General features: G+C 45.5%; 2 protein-coding genes across 2 annotated transcripts; both read right to left on the minus strand.

Annotated features, from left to right (window-relative positions):
• Window positions 1–180: 180 nt before the first annotated feature.
• Window positions 181–2,916, minus strand: sstr1a (somatostatin receptor 1a). Its single transcript, XM_037125120.1, has one exon. The coding sequence runs from the start codon at window positions 2,828–2,830 to the stop codon at window positions 1,646–1,648; it is 1,185 nt and encodes a 394-aa protein (XP_036981015.1). The 5' UTR covers window positions 2,831–2,916; the 3' UTR covers window positions 181–1,645.
• A 2,680-nt stretch (window positions 2,917–5,596) lies between these two features.
• On the minus strand, window positions 5,597–16,045 carry clec14a (C-type lectin domain containing 14A). The gene is made up of 2 exons (XM_037072014.1): window positions 15,841–16,045; window positions 5,597–7,280 (listed from the first exon to the last, which is right to left on the minus strand). Exon 2 carries the CDS (start codon window positions 7,244–7,246, stop codon window positions 6,008–6,010), a length of 1,239 nt encoding a protein of 412 aa, XP_036927909.1. The 5' UTR covers window positions 7,247–7,280; window positions 15,841–16,045; the 3' UTR covers window positions 5,597–6,007.
• Between the last annotated feature and the right edge of the window lie 1,098 nt (window positions 16,046–17,143).

Genomic DNA, 17,143 nt, shown 5'->3' on the forward strand with positions numbered 1-17,143 from the left:
GTAGAGACCTGATCAGTTGGCTGAATCTGGATCAGTTTTATGTTCTGTTAAAGAAATCTTTGTTTCTTTAAACTTTTCTTTATGAAATCATTGATGTAGAAATGAAAGCAGAGTTCTGTTCAACTGGACCAGTACAAATACACACAGATGCATTCTGGGAAAAAAACAGGAAAAAATGAATGTGGCAGAGAGATATTTTTCTTTAAAAAGAGTCTGATTGCTTGTTTCACAGCTGACATCACCACCTGATTACTGTAAACATCAACAGCTGACTGACCTCTACATTCAGAGGTCATCCATACTGACACAAAGCAGCAGCCCTGTTGTTACAGTCACACCTGTATGAGTCAGAGCAGGGGGTGGAGCTTCAGCGCAGACACCTGAAGGAGAACATTATAGGGACGCTCCACCAGTTCAGGAGCTCATCGGCATACGTGAATAAAAGGCGCATTCAAGTTGAACTCCTGCTGACCGCCTGCAGCAGCGAGATCTGCTGGCGACTGCAGGGCGGGGCTACAAACGCTGCTATGAAGTCGGACACTCTCTACGTGACGGGAACAGAAAGGGCCAATAAGAGTGGATCGTACAGAAACACTTCAGTTGAACCTGTTGTCTGCATGCAAAACACAGATGACAGAACTGAGCAATTTATTGATGACATCATCATCACATATTATCTATTTAGTTTTACTTTTTTAATATACTTACTTTGCACTAATGCCTTGTACTTTTTACTTGTTCTTCTTACTCTATTTGTGTTGTGTGAATAACTGGATGCTGCTAAAATGTCGTTGTACACTGTGCAATGACAATAAAATGATTCTGATTCTGATCTTCAGGGTTGTTGTTACATGAAGGATTTTATAGGTTTCTTCATGTTGACTGTCCCGCAGCTGCAGCCACACGGCTGCTACTTATCTGACAGTATGTGATGTTTGAGTAGAAAAGAGGTGCTTATGGATTTGGAAATTCATGGAAACACATGTCATACACGTCAATGTAGATAAAAGCCAACTAGGTCAAAGTCCTGACGTCATGAAGGTCTAGACTCACGCAGCACCTGGAGAGCAACTGCTCACCTGCTCTGCAGCCACTTTGCTCTCGTGATAACTTAAAGTCATGTGACATCAGACGTGGAGCCAGTAAAGGCTTTATGCTACTGTAATCACATCTGCAGCACCCAACATCTGGAAACACACTTTACTGCTTAGAACTGGTGGAGTGACCCTTTAATCTGCAGTTAGACTGAAATCTGCCCTCTGACGTTTCCTGCTGTGGTGCAGCTACAAGCAAAAACCTGGAAAAACCAGCATAGACCAGCACCAAAACCAGGTCCAAGACCAGGTCTGGTCTATGCTGGGTTTTCCAGCAGGGGAGGCAACGGGAAGTAGTTTATGTTGTAAACATAAACTGCAGAAGCCTGAATGCTTCACTGGTGTGACTTCATCAGTGTGACATCAGAACATGTCTGAGTCGTCATGATGTCATCATGTCCCTGTAAAAGTCACAGACGTTCATGTTTTGTGTCTGACTGGATGTTGGATCAACCAATCAGCTTACAGCCGTCAGTTACACATAACCAGTAGAACCAAGACTTAAAACACAGCCTGGTCCTTTAAATCCTGGCAGTCCATCAGGGTCCAGACTACATCCTAGAGCAGGTGTTGGGGGGCGGACAGGTCCTGGTCCTGTACTCTGAGTCTTCCCGGTCCTGGTCCTGGTCCAGGCTGAGTCTGCGGCTCTTCAGGGCTGTGCTGTTGTAGTCCAGGTAGTCCAGGGGCTCCTCGGGGACCTCCATCCAGCGCAGACACAATATCCTCTGGAAGGAGCGGCGGAAGTTGTCGGACAGGAAGCCATAGAGCAGCGGGTTGGCGCAGCTGTTGGCGTAACCAAGGACAACGGCGAGCTGGCTCAGGATTGGGTCATGGCGCTGCAGGAAGACGCCCACCAGCTGCACCACGTGGAAGGGCATCCAACACACCACGAACACCGACACCACCACCGTCACCATCACCGTGATCTTCCTCTCAGACTTCCGGCGTTGTTGCCAGCCAGCCCGCAGCGCCACCGCGCGCAGCTGGCTCAGGATCAGCGCGTAGCACAGCAGGATGGCCAGAACTGGAAACAGGAAGCCCATCAGGAAGGCATAGACCGCGAACGCTGCCATCCAGCGCCTCTCCGGCTCCGGCATCTGCATGTTGCAGGCCACCGAGCCATCTGAGTTCGGGGCGGTGGAGGAGAAGAGGATGATGGGAAGGATGACCACGAGCGAGAACAGCCACACGCATACGTTCACCAGCTTGGCCACGGTGGGCCGCCGGTACCGGGACGCGCGCAGCGGGTGCACGACCGCCATGTACCGGTCCACGCTGAGCACCGTGAGGCAGTAGATGCTCGTGAACATGTTGATGGCGTCCACGCTGAGCACGAGGCGGCACAGCGCCGCGCCGAACGGCCACCGGCGCAGCAGCGCGGCCGTCACCACGAACGGCACGCTGAGCATCAGCAGCTCGTCCGCCACCGCCAGGTTCAGCAGGTACAGGTTCGTGGCCGTCTTCATCTTGGCGTACCGGAAGATGACGTAGATCACCATGGAGTTCCCGCTCAGACCCACCACGCACACCAGCGAGTAGATGGACGAGATGAGAGCCGCTGAGGACGCGACAGAGCTGGACACCGAACCGGAACCACCGGAGCCCAGAGCACCGGAGCCGTTCAGCAGGGAGACGCTCCCGCCGTCCTCCAGAGAGTCCAGAGGAGACGAAGAAGAGGAGGAGGTGTTGAGCTGCATGACACACAGACGATGAAGACTGTTGCAGATACACAGCATCACATCTTCATCCTCATCATCTTCATCTGCATCAGCTGCTTCAACTGAACGATCCGGTTCGACAGAGGGAGGGAGAGAGAGACAGAGGGAGGGAGAGAGAGAGAGAGAGGGAGGGAGAGAGAGAGAGAGACAGAGGGAGGGAGAGAGAGAGAGAGGGAGGGAGAGAGAGAGAGAGAGGGAGAGAGAGAGAGACAGAGGGAGGGAGAGAGAGAGAGAGAGAGAGGGAGGGAGAGAGAGACAGAGGGAGGGAGAGAGAGAGAGAGCGAGGGAGGGAGAGAGAGAGGGAGGGAGAGAGAGAGAGAGAGAGACAGAGAGGGAGACAGAGAGAGAGAGAGAGAGGGAGGGAGAGAGAGAGACAGAGAGACAGAGGGAGGGAGAGAGAGAGAGAGACAGAGAGAGAGAGACAGAGAGAGAGAGAGAGAGAGAGACAGAGACAGAGAGAGAGAGACAGAGAGAGAGAGACAGAGAGAGACAGAGAGAGAGACAGAGAGAGAGAGAGAGAGAGAGAGAGCGACAGATAGAAGGGGGGGGGGGAGACAGAGAGAGCAACAGCACCGGGCACCAACACCGCCCTCACACCATGCAGCCCAACCAAATTATAGCAAAAGAAAAAGACAATTACATCAACTGTTGGACATCAACAACCAAAACCCAAAGCAAACTCCAATGTTATTAGTCCCTAAACAGACAAATACTCCATGGCAGATTATCTGAGCTCTGTAACTGACCTGAGACTGAGGAAAACATTGACTCTGTACAGACTCAGCGACCACAGCCGGGCCTTAGAGAGCAGCAGACACAGACAGACCCGGCTGCCCAGAGAGGACCGGCTGGGTCGGTTCTGTCCACACAGACAGGTGGAGACAGAGCAGAACTTCCTGCTGCACTGTGACACAAACACAAACCTCAGAACCCACATATACACTAAAATCACATGTACAACCCCAGAATGTTTTGCTCTGTAATCCTGTCTGCTTTGGCAATATTGTGAACCACAGTCATGCCAATAAAGTTTGTTGAAATTGAAACTAAAATTGAAATTGAGAGAGAGACAGAGAGAGAGCTCTCAGTTATCAATAATCATTATATTGATTCAGTTCTGATCAGTCATTAATCATTAGTAGAAATTATAATAAAACAAAAACAATGTTTAAATAAAGTTGGACTTTGATGTGTCCACATACTTTTGGCCTCTTCAGGTTTTCAAAACAAAATGTGTAAACCTTTATTTAAACCAACATGAAACATAACTGTTGCGTGTTCTCATGTTAATAAAGTTTATAGGTTAAACTTAGGGATGTTACGTATGAAAATTTCACACTGCAGTAATTGTGACCAAAATGATCATGGTTATCAGTATACTGTGGTATTTTTAAAATGTCTTCAAAATGTAAAAAAAAAAAAAAAAAAACAACTGATAAATTGAAATAATTTCACCAAGATTTATATTTAAATAGATTTATTATATATCAAAATAGTCCAAATCCAAAACCTTAACAAAACAAAAAGAATGTATCAGAACTGTGTAAAACAGGTCACTGGCTTTTTGTGATGAGGCAGCTTGATTTTGAATCGTGTCCTTTCATGTCTGCGTCACAGAGGTAGAGTGAGATGTAGTGGCAGCAGCACTCGACTGGCCAGCAGAGCCTCTCTGTGAAGAAAATGAACAGAACATGTCATTATTCATTATTACTGTCACTGTTACTTAATACTAAGTGTGCAACCAACAGATCACAAAACTCACAAGATCAAATCACTTTTGTTAGAAACAGATCGAATAATTTTTTAGATCAAAATAAAAATAATTATTGTTAAATTAATTATGAATTATACTCTATTTTGGCTCTTATCCCTATCTAGACACTTGTTATAGTCACCATTTTATATTATTCTTTATGCATAATCCGCAAGTATTATATATTTCTGATATTACTAATATATATTGTCTGTCTGTCTGCCTGCTCGTCTGTTGTCAGTGGACTCGGTCCGTCTGATTGGTCAGATGGCTGCTGAGCCACAGGTAGATGCTGCTCAGGTGAACGGAGCTGAGATGAAAGTCAGTTTGTGTTCACTAACTCAGTCCACCCAGTACGTGTTTGTCTCAGATCCTCCTCACTGCAGCTCTGCATCAATATCTGGGGAATTATTAGTTCGACTTTAAAAAGTGAAATCTACAGTTAATAAGCGGTTCAGATAACGAGCCAGATCACAGATCAGCTTTGTTCAGTTATACCACCATCTGGTCAGTTTACATTAGTGACACCAGCAGATCACACAGATAAAACTGGACATACACAGACAATGATGCACCTGAGTTTAAGGTGAGCTTACCTTGCATTCACTCAACAGTTGAGGGTGATGGTCGTGTAAACTGGATATGTAGCTGCTCCTCACAATAACTTTCTTCTTGCAGCTCCTGCAGATAGAGCTGCCATCCTCTCCCAGCTGTCCCTGAGTGTTCTTATAATAACCAGAATACACCCAGACTTCAGATTTGGTTTCTTTGAAGGTGAAAAAATGCTGTGAGTGCCGCTACTGTCACGTCCTCCCTCCGCCATGTCTTCTTCACTACATGACAAGCGTGTGTTGCACGCTGCACATACGCCGCGAGTTTTCCATACCTAAGTTATCACCACGGCGGTTACCATGGTAATTAAAACTTAAACCTTCACCTTCGGGAATTTTACCGCGGTTAACCGTAACACCGGTAACGTTACATCCCTTGTTAAACTTTATTAGTAAGTTGTCTCTGAATGAAAACACAAGTTTGTTCTTGAGTTAAATTATTTGTATTTATTAAAACAATGATTCAAAACAAGTAACACAAGTCCGAGTCAGGTCTGTACAAACCAATCAGAACACACACTGAGAGGCTCAGACAGGAGCGTCCTCACACTGTCCACATGGTGGCGCTCTAACACGACTGCTATATGACATACCGTAGCTGAGTGAGAACCTGAACCTCACACACACACACTGATCATGTTCATTAGACACTGATGATGTCATCAATCATTTCTAAAATCAATAAAAACTTTTAATCAGAAAATCTGATTTCTAGACTCAACAAAAAATAAACTGTTTCACTTCCTGTTAAGTTTCAGTTGCCATGTTTTCATTTGACAACAGGATGACTGACCACCACATTTGCCCTCAACCAATCACAGCTTTGCTCCCTCATCTCGCTGCCTTCTCATTGGCTGTTTCAAAGGAGTCCTTTCCACCCTTGCTCTTCATCGCCATCTTCTCTGCCCTCCTCATGGCACGTTTCTTCGACCGCCTCATCAGGCAGCACTTTACTGTCACCGCGACAACCACCACCAGCACCAGCACCACCGCTGCCACGGCAACAAGGACCCACAACAGCAGGCTGTTGTCTGTCGGACTCACGCACTCTGGCGAGTCTGCGTTGTGGTGTTTCCCGTCCTTGTCGGTGCAGACGCACCTGAAGGAGCCCTCTATGTTCACACAGGTGTGCCTGCAGGGGCCACACGGCTGGCAGACAGTGGTGAGGTTGGCAGGCGAGTCGTCTGGCAGACGCCACACGGCGGGTCGGCCCGAACAGTGGAGATCCACTGGGGCCGAGGACCAGCACTCCACCTTGATCCTACTGCTGTTGTCCGAGTCCAGAGCCAGGTAGCGTGCTCCATCGACCCTGGGCAGGGGGGTTTTCTCACAAGAGTCGGACTCCAGCTCTGGGTCAGAACCAGGATCAGGTTCAGGTTCCTGCAGCTCAGGTCCAGTTGGTTCTGGTCTCTGTGTAGCAGTTTTTGGGTGAGGTTTATGTGGTTCCACTGAAACAGTGTCTGGTTCTGGTGTTTTTAGAGCTGATGGAGCAGTTTCTGGTTCAGTTTCTGGTTCAGGTGTAGCTGGGTCATGTTTTGGTTCTGGTTCTGGTTCTGGTGCAGCAGATTTCAGTGTCACTCCTGTCAGTCTATCAGTCAGCTTACAGATGAACTGGTTCTGGTTCTTACAGCTGACAGGGATCAGACCCCACTTGGTGTTTGTCAACCCGCCATACTCCACCCTCAGGGCGGCACAGCGCATGTTGGTGCAGGTCGGTTTGGGCTCCTCGGTCCAACGGCTCACCTGCGTCTCCTCGCTGCCGTCCTCAGTCCACTTGAAGCCTCTCAGCGGCAGCGTGGGAACCACACACTCTTTCTTGACCTTCCTCAGTCCGACCCAGAAGGTGGACTGATTCTCATTGTGAGATGACCCGGACACGACCTGGAGGATCTCGGCGGCCTCCTGCTCGGTGGTGATGGTGGTGAGGACGCCGGGGAAGCAGACCTCCATGGCGCGGTCGAAGCTGACCTTGGTGTGATGGAGGGTGTAGCGTGGTGGAGAAGCCGGCTCAGACGAGGTGTTTGTGAACAGGATGAGAACCGTCCAGATCCAGCAGAACCAGGACGCCATCTTTTCTGACTCCGCTCCTGAGGATGATGTCACCCTGTGAACACAAATAAAGTTTGTTTCAATTTGACCATGAAAACTTTTAGACGGCAGAAAAGGTTCAGAGAGTCGTTCTGCTCGGTTCAGTTCAAAGTGTTGGTCACATCACAGTTCACGAGACAGAAATGATCAGGAAAACAGCAGAATGTATACCAGCAGCTAACAGAAACACAACGAGACACTTGGTCAAATATGAAGTGTTCAGTTAAAGGAGCATTCTGTAGTTGTATAATGAGAAGACAAACAAACTGACCTCAATGGAGGTTTGCTTTGTTTATATGTGGCGGACCCTGCCACCTTTTAATCTTCACGGTGTTCTGGGACCTTATTTTCCTCTGAGAACATCTTGTTTATTCACTGATGGACACAGTTTGTATTCATTTATGTTGTAAATTAAAAAATCCTTCGTTAAAATTACAGAGAGCTCCTTTAATGGGGTGAAGAACATCAGATGTTGCAGGAGCCAAAATGAGCTTCATGATGATTCTTATATTTTCCTTCTTCTTAGTCTGTGAGTGAGAGCAAATGTGTGTGTGTGTGTGTGTGTGTGTCGGTGTGTGCATGTGTGTTTATATATGAGAATGAGTGAGTTAGTCTCCTGAAGGTGGAGCCCAATGGGAAGGTCTTAAGAACCCATCTGGGTGTGGCTGAGAGGGCACACAGTGACCATGACCCTGCGTGATACCATGTGGCCTATGGACTGTTATGTTGACAGCCTTCCTCACTTTTTTGTTTTATCTACAACAAGTTTTCATTTTTATCTCCAGAAAAGAGAAGGTGTGAAATTACTGCTGGTGAGTCAGAAGGAAGTGTAGATCTAGTGTTAGGCATGCTGTGAGGAAGGCTATCTGTTATATTTAATCTCGTCTGGACACTTTTTGGGTAAAATGTTGTGAAACTGAGCATTAACAGGCAGTTTCAGCCAAGTCAGCTGTAACCAATAATCTTGATTGTAGGGCGGAGCCAAGTCAGGTATGATTTTTTTTTTTTTTCCAATCTTTTTTTATTATATTTACATAAATGACAGACAGTAGGATCATTTCACTCGGATCCAATTTAAGGTACATACAATATGAAAACAAAAACATACAAAAAAAACACAAAACACAAAACAAACAGTAAACAATTAAGAAATATAGAACAAAGCCTGCGCCGTTCAGGTTACCTCACTGATTATGTTTCCCTCTGTATGTCAACCATTTACCCCAGTCTCTCAAAAATAAATGTTCCTTCAATCTCAACTTATATGTTAAGCGTTCCATCTCAAATATACCGTCAATTATTAACATCCATTGTTTGTCATTTGGAGTGTCAGTCCTCAGCCAGTTCTTAGTAATGGCCTTTTTCCCTGCTGCCAGAAGAATCTTGACCAGATACTGATCTTCCTTATGCACGAGTCCTTCCAAGTGTCCAAGATATAAAACAAGACAAGAATTGGGGATCTTATATCCCAGAACCTCACAGAGAACAGAATAAACATTCCTCCAAAAGGGCTGTATATTTGTACATTTCCAGAAAACATGCGTATGATCAGAGTTTACATGGTTACATAGTCTCCAACATGGCTGTTGAACCTTCATCTGTTTACTCTTAATATTAGGTGTTATAAAATAGCGAATCAGGTTCTTCCAGTTAAATTCTCTCCAAATCAATGATTGTGATGTAGTCTGGTGTGTTTTCACCATTTCGTACCACATCCCCTCCGGGATTCCTTCGCCCAACTCCCTTTCCCATTTGGATTTCAAATATAATGTTGAGTCCCTTTTGGAAGTCATCAAACAATGGTACAAAACTGACACTGGTTTCTGAATATTCTTGTTATAAGCTTGTGCAATTAATTTGACAATTGGGTGGGTTTCATCCTCATTGGTTTTAATTTGTTTAATAAAGTAATCTCTCACTTGTAGATACCTAAATAGGTCTTGGTTGGTTAGATCATGTTTGTTTTTTAGTTGCTGAAAGCTCTTCATTTCACCCTTTTCAGTGGCAGTGCATACTGCTGTAATCCCCTTCCCCGTCCAATGTTTAAAGCTACTATCATATTTACCTGGTATAAATCTGTCATCAAAAGCGATCCATTTTAGTAGCCCGATTTCTTTTCCTATTTTTAACCTTTTAACTGTGGAATACCATACATCTAGCGTAAATAATACCACGGGGTTAGTGTCATTTTCATTTTGTTCATACGTGGATATCTCCGTCTCTCCAATATACGTCTGGAGTGGACTCTTTGGTGTCGTAACTTCAATGTCCTTCCACCTGGCTACGTAGCCCTCATTGCACCAGAAGATTAGATGGCGCAGTTGTGCTGCATGGAAATACTCCCTCAGATTCGGAAGTGCCAGCCCTCCTTTATCTTTGGAAATTTGTAATGTTGTGTATCGCACCCTGGGCCGTTTACCCTCCCATAAAAACCTAGATATACATTTATCCCATTTAGAAAATTGGTGTTTTGGTACATTCACGGGTAAAGATTGAAACACATATAACAAACGTGGCAAAATATTCATTTTTATCACATTAACTCTATCATTTAGTCCCAGTGGATAGGTGCTCCATCTCTCAATATCTTCCCTTATATTTCTGTTTATATCGTCATAGTTATATTTATATAACTGATTAAGGTCTTTAGTTATATTTATGCCTAAATATTTAATTGATTTTGCATCCCAATCAATTTTCCATTCCCGTAATTCCTGATTGGGCGGGGAGTTAAACATCAGAACTTGAGTTTTGAGTATATTTACTTTATAACCAGAGTATAGACTAAATTTTTCAAGGATCTGGGTGAGCTTTGTAAATGAATATAATGGTTCTTTTAAATAAATCATGATATCATCAGCAAATAGGCTTATTACATGCTTTTGTTTATTAATTTCTATTCCTTGTATTGAAATGTCTTGTCTAATCATTTGAGCTAAAGGCTCTATGTAAAGAGCAAATAGCGTGGGACTTAGGCAGCAGCCCTGTCTGGTTCCTCTCCCCAAAGCAAATCTTTCTGACAAAGAGCCATTGACCTTGACCCTAGCCGTGGGCTTATTGTAGATTGACTTGATACACTGAATAGAATTGGTACTAAATCCGAACTTTTCCAGCGTAAGATATAAAAATTCCCAATCGACTCGATCAAATGCTTTTTCAGCGTCTAAGCTGATCAAAGCTGCTGGTATATTGTCTTTATGTATTTTATGTATAATATGCAATGTCCTTCTAATATTATCCTGTGTTTGTCTGTTTCTAACAAACCCACTCTGATCTTCATCTATCAAATCCGGCATAAATGTTTGAATTCTCTTTGATATAATTGAGGTATATATTTTGTAGTCAACGTTTAATACTGATATGGGTCTATAATTTTGGCAGAATTCCCTATCTTTTAGCGGTTTGGGGATGACTGAAATAATAGCCTCTGACCATGAGGGGGGGGCAGTCCCTTTAGTCATGATCCAATTAAATGTAGTACGGAGCAATGGTATTAATTCCTGACCGAACTTTTTATACCACACACATGGAAATCCATCACTACCCGGAGCCTTATTCGTTTTCAATTTACCTATTGCTTTACAGATTTCATCTTCAGTTATTTCTGCTGTTATTTGATCATTTTGCGTTGTGCCTATGGAGGGTAGGTCTAGGGAGTCAAGAAAAGACTTGACATCATTCTGATCTGAAACTGTAGATTGGGTATAGAGTTTCCTATAGTATTCCATAAAAATATTTTCAATATCTTTAGGGTCATATTTGGGTAGATCTGTTTTGGGGTCGTGTATTTTATTAATTGTAGTTTCTGCCTGTTGTTTTCGTAGTCGTCTTGCCAACAACTTCATTGATTTAGGGCCTGATTCATAGTAACTTTGTTTGAGATATCTCATTTTTGTTTCCACTTCATGTTGGAGCAAGTTATTAATCTTGTTCCTTACTTCATTTATTTGTTGTTGGATTTTCTGATCAACTTTTCCTCTCCCCTTATGTGTCTGTTCCAAACTTCTCAGCTCTGCAACATGAGTCTTGTACTGTTTTAATCTCTCTCTTTTGAGGTGGCTCGTTATTGCTATCAACCTGCCCCTTATAACTGCTTTGAGGGCATCCCATAATATGGCTGGGTCCGTTTCCCCATTATCATTTTCTTCCATATATGCTCGTATATCCGTCCTAATTTGCTCAACAACTGTCTTATTATTTAAGATACCCTCATTTAACCTCCATATTGTGTCCCTCCGTCTACAGTCCAGGTGGATCTTCAGGTAAATTGCATTGTGATCCGACACGTCTGCCACTCCCATCCTACAGTCCTGAATTTTATCCCTATGTTCTTTCTGTGCAAAGAAGTAATCAATCCTGGAATAGATGGAATGTGTTTTTGAATAATGGCTAAAGTCCCTCTGCAATGGGTGTAGGTCCCTCCACACATCAAAAAAGCCCATTTCTTCCCATGAAGTCTTGACCAAATTTATAATTGATAATTTATTTCTATTGAGGCTTGTTGTATCCAATTCAGGATCCATCAACACATTAAGGTCACCCCCACAAATACATATGCCCTCAGCTTCCACCGTTATAATATCAAGTAAATTCTTAAAAAATGTCTTATTACTCTCAGGTGGGGCATATATGTTTACCAATGTTATCATTGTTTGACCAATTTTTCCTTTTACTATAATATATGTTCCCTCCCTATCCGCGATTTCTTTTTGACACTCAAATTTTATTACATTAGACATCAAAATTGCTACTCCTCTTTTCCGAGCATTGACATGTGAGCTATAGAAGGTATTTTTGAAACCAAATCTCTTCAGTTTCTCATGTTCCACTTTCGATAAATGGGTTTCTTGTAGAAAATTAATATGTGTCCTTTCCTTTTTAAGTTTAGCCATTACTTTAGCTCTTTTGACAGGGTTCCCCAAACCGTTGACATTCAAGGAAAGGAATTTAAGCTCTTGTTTGGTACCCATAGACCACTATAGTTAAGTTAACTTTATGATGGATCCTGCGCAGGCCTGAACATATGAGGACAAGAGAACGTTCCTCCACAACAAAGAACCAAAATGCACCAAAAACAGTATAAGTAATAAGAAACAAAACAGATATACATTTAAGGACTTCCAAACACCAGGTCCAAACGAAGACCTTGATAGAGCCAGGAGAGTCTGGCTCTGAGGGAAAGCCTTTGTCAAGAGCAAAGGGCCCTCTTTGACTCTGACCATAAGCAGCTGACCACATGTTGCTACCCCCCTCCCCCCAACCCCACCACCCCACTCTCTCACTTATTTGTCTTATATAATACGACCAGGGTTCTCTAAACAATCACAAGTGTATAACCCGCGGCTCCAAATGTAGTAATGATAACAATAACAGTAGAAAAAATCCCCCCCCACTTTTAAAATCGACTCATCACAACTGATTGAATACTGTGTCCATCCCCTCTCACTCACCGCCCCTCAGTCAGCTTTCACCATATCTTTCTGCAACGCCTCTACATCCCGGATGAGTCCCCGGGACATCACACCAACCCTGCGGGGGGCGCCCGAGGCCGCCGCTTGCCATCCGATGCGATCCAGATCTCTCTCCAACTGTTGGTCCTCGGAGACCGACGCCCTGATCCCCAGGGACAGCAAGCCCTCCGCCGCCTCCCACGCAGAGCCGAAGGTCTTAGCTCCGTCCGTCAGGTGGACTCGAAGCTTGGCTGGATACGGAGTTTGGAACCGGATGTTCTTCTCTCGGAGTTGTCTCTTGATCTCAGCGTATTCGCGTCTTTTTTTCTGTAGCGTCGGTGTGTAGTCGTGATCCATGTAAATCCTTTTTCCCTTATATTGTAGGTTCTTCATCTGCCATGCTTTAGCCAGCACTTGTTGCTTGTGTTGGTGGTTGACGAACCTCACCACCAGCGATCTTGGGGGGGCGTTAGCATCGGCCGGTCTCTGCTGGAGGGATCTGTGTGCTCTTTCTAGTTGCAGGGGAGAGCTAGCCGGGATACCCAGGAGTTCTCTCAAAAACGCCTCAGTCCACTGCACCATGTCTCCACTTTCACAGCCTTCTCCCACACCATAAACTCGGAGGTTGTTCCTCCTAGTGTAGTTCTCCAACTCTTCACATCTCTCCTCCAGTTGTCTCTCCCGGCGCAGCAGGTAGCCGAGTAAGCGAGTGGAGCGGGCGGAGCCCTCCTCCACCTGTTCAATCCGGGTTTCCGCCTCGGTCATTCGCTCTCCCATCTTCCCAAGTGACTGTTCCAGCGAGTTCATTGTCGACGTTATGGTCTCTAGCTTCTCATTGTTCTCCCTTCTAAACATTTGGAGCTCCGTGAGAATAGCAGCGCTTACATTCTCCCCGTCGTCGGCTCCGCAGCTAGCTTTAGCGCTAGCCTCCACTGGTCTACTCTGTTGAAAAAAGTTCGATCTCGTGTCTCTCGTTCTTCCGTCGGAGGACGAATTTCCCCTCGAGTTCTTGCCGTGGCCACTCATCATATCTCAGAATGTCTATGTTATGTCGTTCTCGAGTCAGTAAAATTGAGTGAGGCGGTGGAAAAGGGTTCGGGTCGGTCCCTACGCCACTAACATGCTGCCGCCATGACAGATGCCAGAACCGGAAGAGCAAGTCAGGTATGATTTAAATCTAACACATATGGGCTGATCACTACAGTGTCAGCTGACTTAAGGAGTCTCTCTGCAGGAGTCTATAGAGGAAGTCAAAGTAACTTGCTGTCCACCGCCGACCGAAGCCATGAACTTTACTCAAACCACACAAGATTTCACTGGAGACACACTGATGGAGGCTGTAACCCAGCCAATCTCTGCTATCCAACATTCTCGACCACTGCTGAACTTGAAGTACCTGCCTTTGCCTCCCTGCAGACTCTCCACTTCCTGGCCCTCACTGAGACCTGGATCACCCCAGAAAACACCGCCACTCCAGCTGCCCTCTCATCTGTATACTCATTCTCACACTCCCCAAGACAAACAGGTCAAGGAGGAGGAACTGGACTTGTCTCCCCCATGTGGTCCTACCAGGACCTTCCTCTGGACCACCTTCCCAGTCACAGTCAACCACCAAATCCTCCTCTCCACTCTGACTGAACACTGCTGACTCAGCTCTAACCTGGTTCACATCATGCCTGACAAATTGCACCTTTCAGGTCACCTGGAACGGCTCCTTGTCCAAACTCTGCTTTCTGGAAACTGGTGTCCCTCAAGGCTCAGTATCAGGACCGGTTCTGTGTTCACTGCACACTAGATCACCAAGCTCTGCAGTCACATCTCATGGATTCTCTGACCACTGTTCAGCTGACAACACCAACTGTTCCTCTCTTTCCCCTCATCCTCCTCCAACAGCCACGTTGTGACGCTCATCTCTGAATGTCTGCATCATCTCTGCTTGGACAGCTGCTCATCACCTCAAACTCAACCTGAGTAAACCTGAACTCCTCTTCATCCTGGGGACAGACTGTCCTCACATGGACCTGTCAGTCACTGTCCAGGAAGTCACAGTATCGCCTTCATCGACTGAGGAACCTGGGAGTAATCCTCGACTGTCCTGCACCCCCAACATCACTGCTGTGGCCCGATCCTGCAGATTTGCCCTCTACAACATCTGCAGGATCTGGTCTTTGCTCAGGAGGGATGCAGCCCAACTCCTGGTCCAAGCTCTGGTCATCTCCCACCTGGACTATAGTAACTCCTGCTTGGCTGGACTCTCAGCCTCTGAGACTAAACCACTGCAGTGTAACCAGAACGCTGCAGCACCTCGCTTAAAATCTACCCAAATTCTCCCATGTGACCCGCCTCCTCCGTGACCTCCACTGACTTCCTGTTGGGGCCTGCATCCGATTCCAGATGATGGTGCTGGACTTCAAGTACATCAACAGAACTGAACCCGTCTTCCTCCAAACCCTGGTCAGACCACACGGCCCAGAGAGAGCACTGCACTCTTCTACATCAGCGGGCCGGCTGGTACCACCATCGCTGAGAGCAAACAAAGCTGCTCAGAGAAGTCACGACTCTTCTCTGTTCTGGAGCCTCAGAGGTGGAACGAACTCCCGACCAACATCAGGACAGCAGAGTCTCTCTGTCTGCAGCAGAAGACTTGAGACTCAATTGTTTGTATCCTCAGCACTTCAGTCACGCACTAATGCACGTAAAGAATCTTTGATAAACAGCAGTTCTGATCCTCAGATGACGGCCTTACAATTGTTTCTATATTTCGTTTTACTCCATAGACGCTGATGTCTTGGTTTCTCTCTTGTGACAAATGTACTTATTGTAAGTTGGTTTGGACAAAAGATTTGTGTCAAAATCCAACTCAGCCACAAAGTGGCAGATTTCAGGGAACAGAACGGTCCAGAAAACACTTCTACAGACATAAACAGATAATCAGACATAAACAGGGTGTTCCTGTGTCTCAAGATTTCTGAAGGATCTTTATCTCTGTAATCGTCTGTCTGTCCTCAGACTCTCTTGACTCGAGGGTATGAGGACAGACGATGTCATTCACTTTACAGACTGTAGAAATATAACTCATCTGATGTTCACACTGTGTTCTCGTTAATGAACTTCATGTTTTCTTACCGTCACTTTTCTTCAACACAAATCTGCAGTCTGAGTCCTTCAGCTCTCCTCCTCCTTCACTTTCTTCTTCTTCTTTTCTCCTCCTGACCACCTCCCCAGGGCCTCCTCCTCCTTCAGGTCCTCCTTCTTGTCTTCCAGTCTCTCCCAGTTTGTAGTGGTGTCTCATCCACAGTAGCTCTGCTGACAGACTGAGTGCTGGCCTCACCCCTCGTCCACCACATCTGCCCCCTCCTCCTCCCCCGTCCTCCCCCCTTCCTCCATGACAGGAAGTGTGTTGTGTCTTGATAAGGTGGTTCAGTTTCCTCCAGAGAGATGCCGTCTCTCGCTCACATAGGCCAGAAACAAATGATATGAACCAAACCTCACTCACATTTTCATCATTTTAATGATTCAGATCAGAGAACCTGAGCAGAGACAGCAGAGGTGCTGCTGCTGAGATCTGCTCTCTGATTGGCTGACAGAAGGAGTTAAATAAAAACACCAACTATAGAAATAATTATTAAAAAAAGATTTTCTGAATTTAAAACTACAAATCTGATCTCTTATTTTCACATGTCACATTGAGCGTTAAAAACCTTCCACAGATCCTGAAGCGGGTCCTGGTGGTCCCTGAGGATACTTCAGGAGTCCTTGAAGAGGTTCCAGGGGTCTTTGAGAGCTGTCAGATGTCTGTTTGAGGCTCCAGAGGTGCTTGAGCAGTCCTTGAAGTTTACTTATGTGTGTTCTGCTCTTTTTCCAGGACACCATGATGGCATATATATCTGCTGTGTTTCTCAATGTAGCGTCTTGTTATCAGAAGGTCACTGGTTCGATTCTCCTGGTCTGAATGTCGAAGTGTCCTTTAGCAAAATACTGAACCGCAACTGCTCCTGCTGTGCTGGTCAGACAGGACGTTCCAGGAGTCATTGAAGAGTCCTGGAGTCTCATCAGATTGATTGTCGTTAGACACACACATTGTGTTCGAACAAACAATGGAAACACACACACACACACACACTCTCAGTGGCGGATGATTGTTGTCACGGTGACCCAGATGCTTCCTGCTTCCTGGAGGAAGTGTGTGAAGAATGGCCGGAAGTCAAAGGTCATAAAGGGCGGAGCTATGACTAACGGACTACTGTTGTCATGGTAACGCTGCCATGGTGTGTGCGTGAGTGTGTGTTAGATCAGATTTATTATATCTGGACTGACCAATCAGCTGTCAGCTGACCTGAGTGATGTCATTCAACCTGTGATGCTCTTCAGATCAACTCATTGGAGGGTTCAGGTGAGGTCACACACAGGTTATTGATTATTGATTAGT

The sequence above is a fragment of the Acanthopagrus latus genome, chromosome 16 (genome assembly GCF_904848185.1).
Source record: "Acanthopagrus latus isolate v.2019 chromosome 16, fAcaLat1.1, whole genome shotgun sequence".
Taxonomy (NCBI): Eukaryota; Metazoa; Chordata; class Actinopteri; order Spariformes; family Sparidae; genus Acanthopagrus; species Acanthopagrus latus.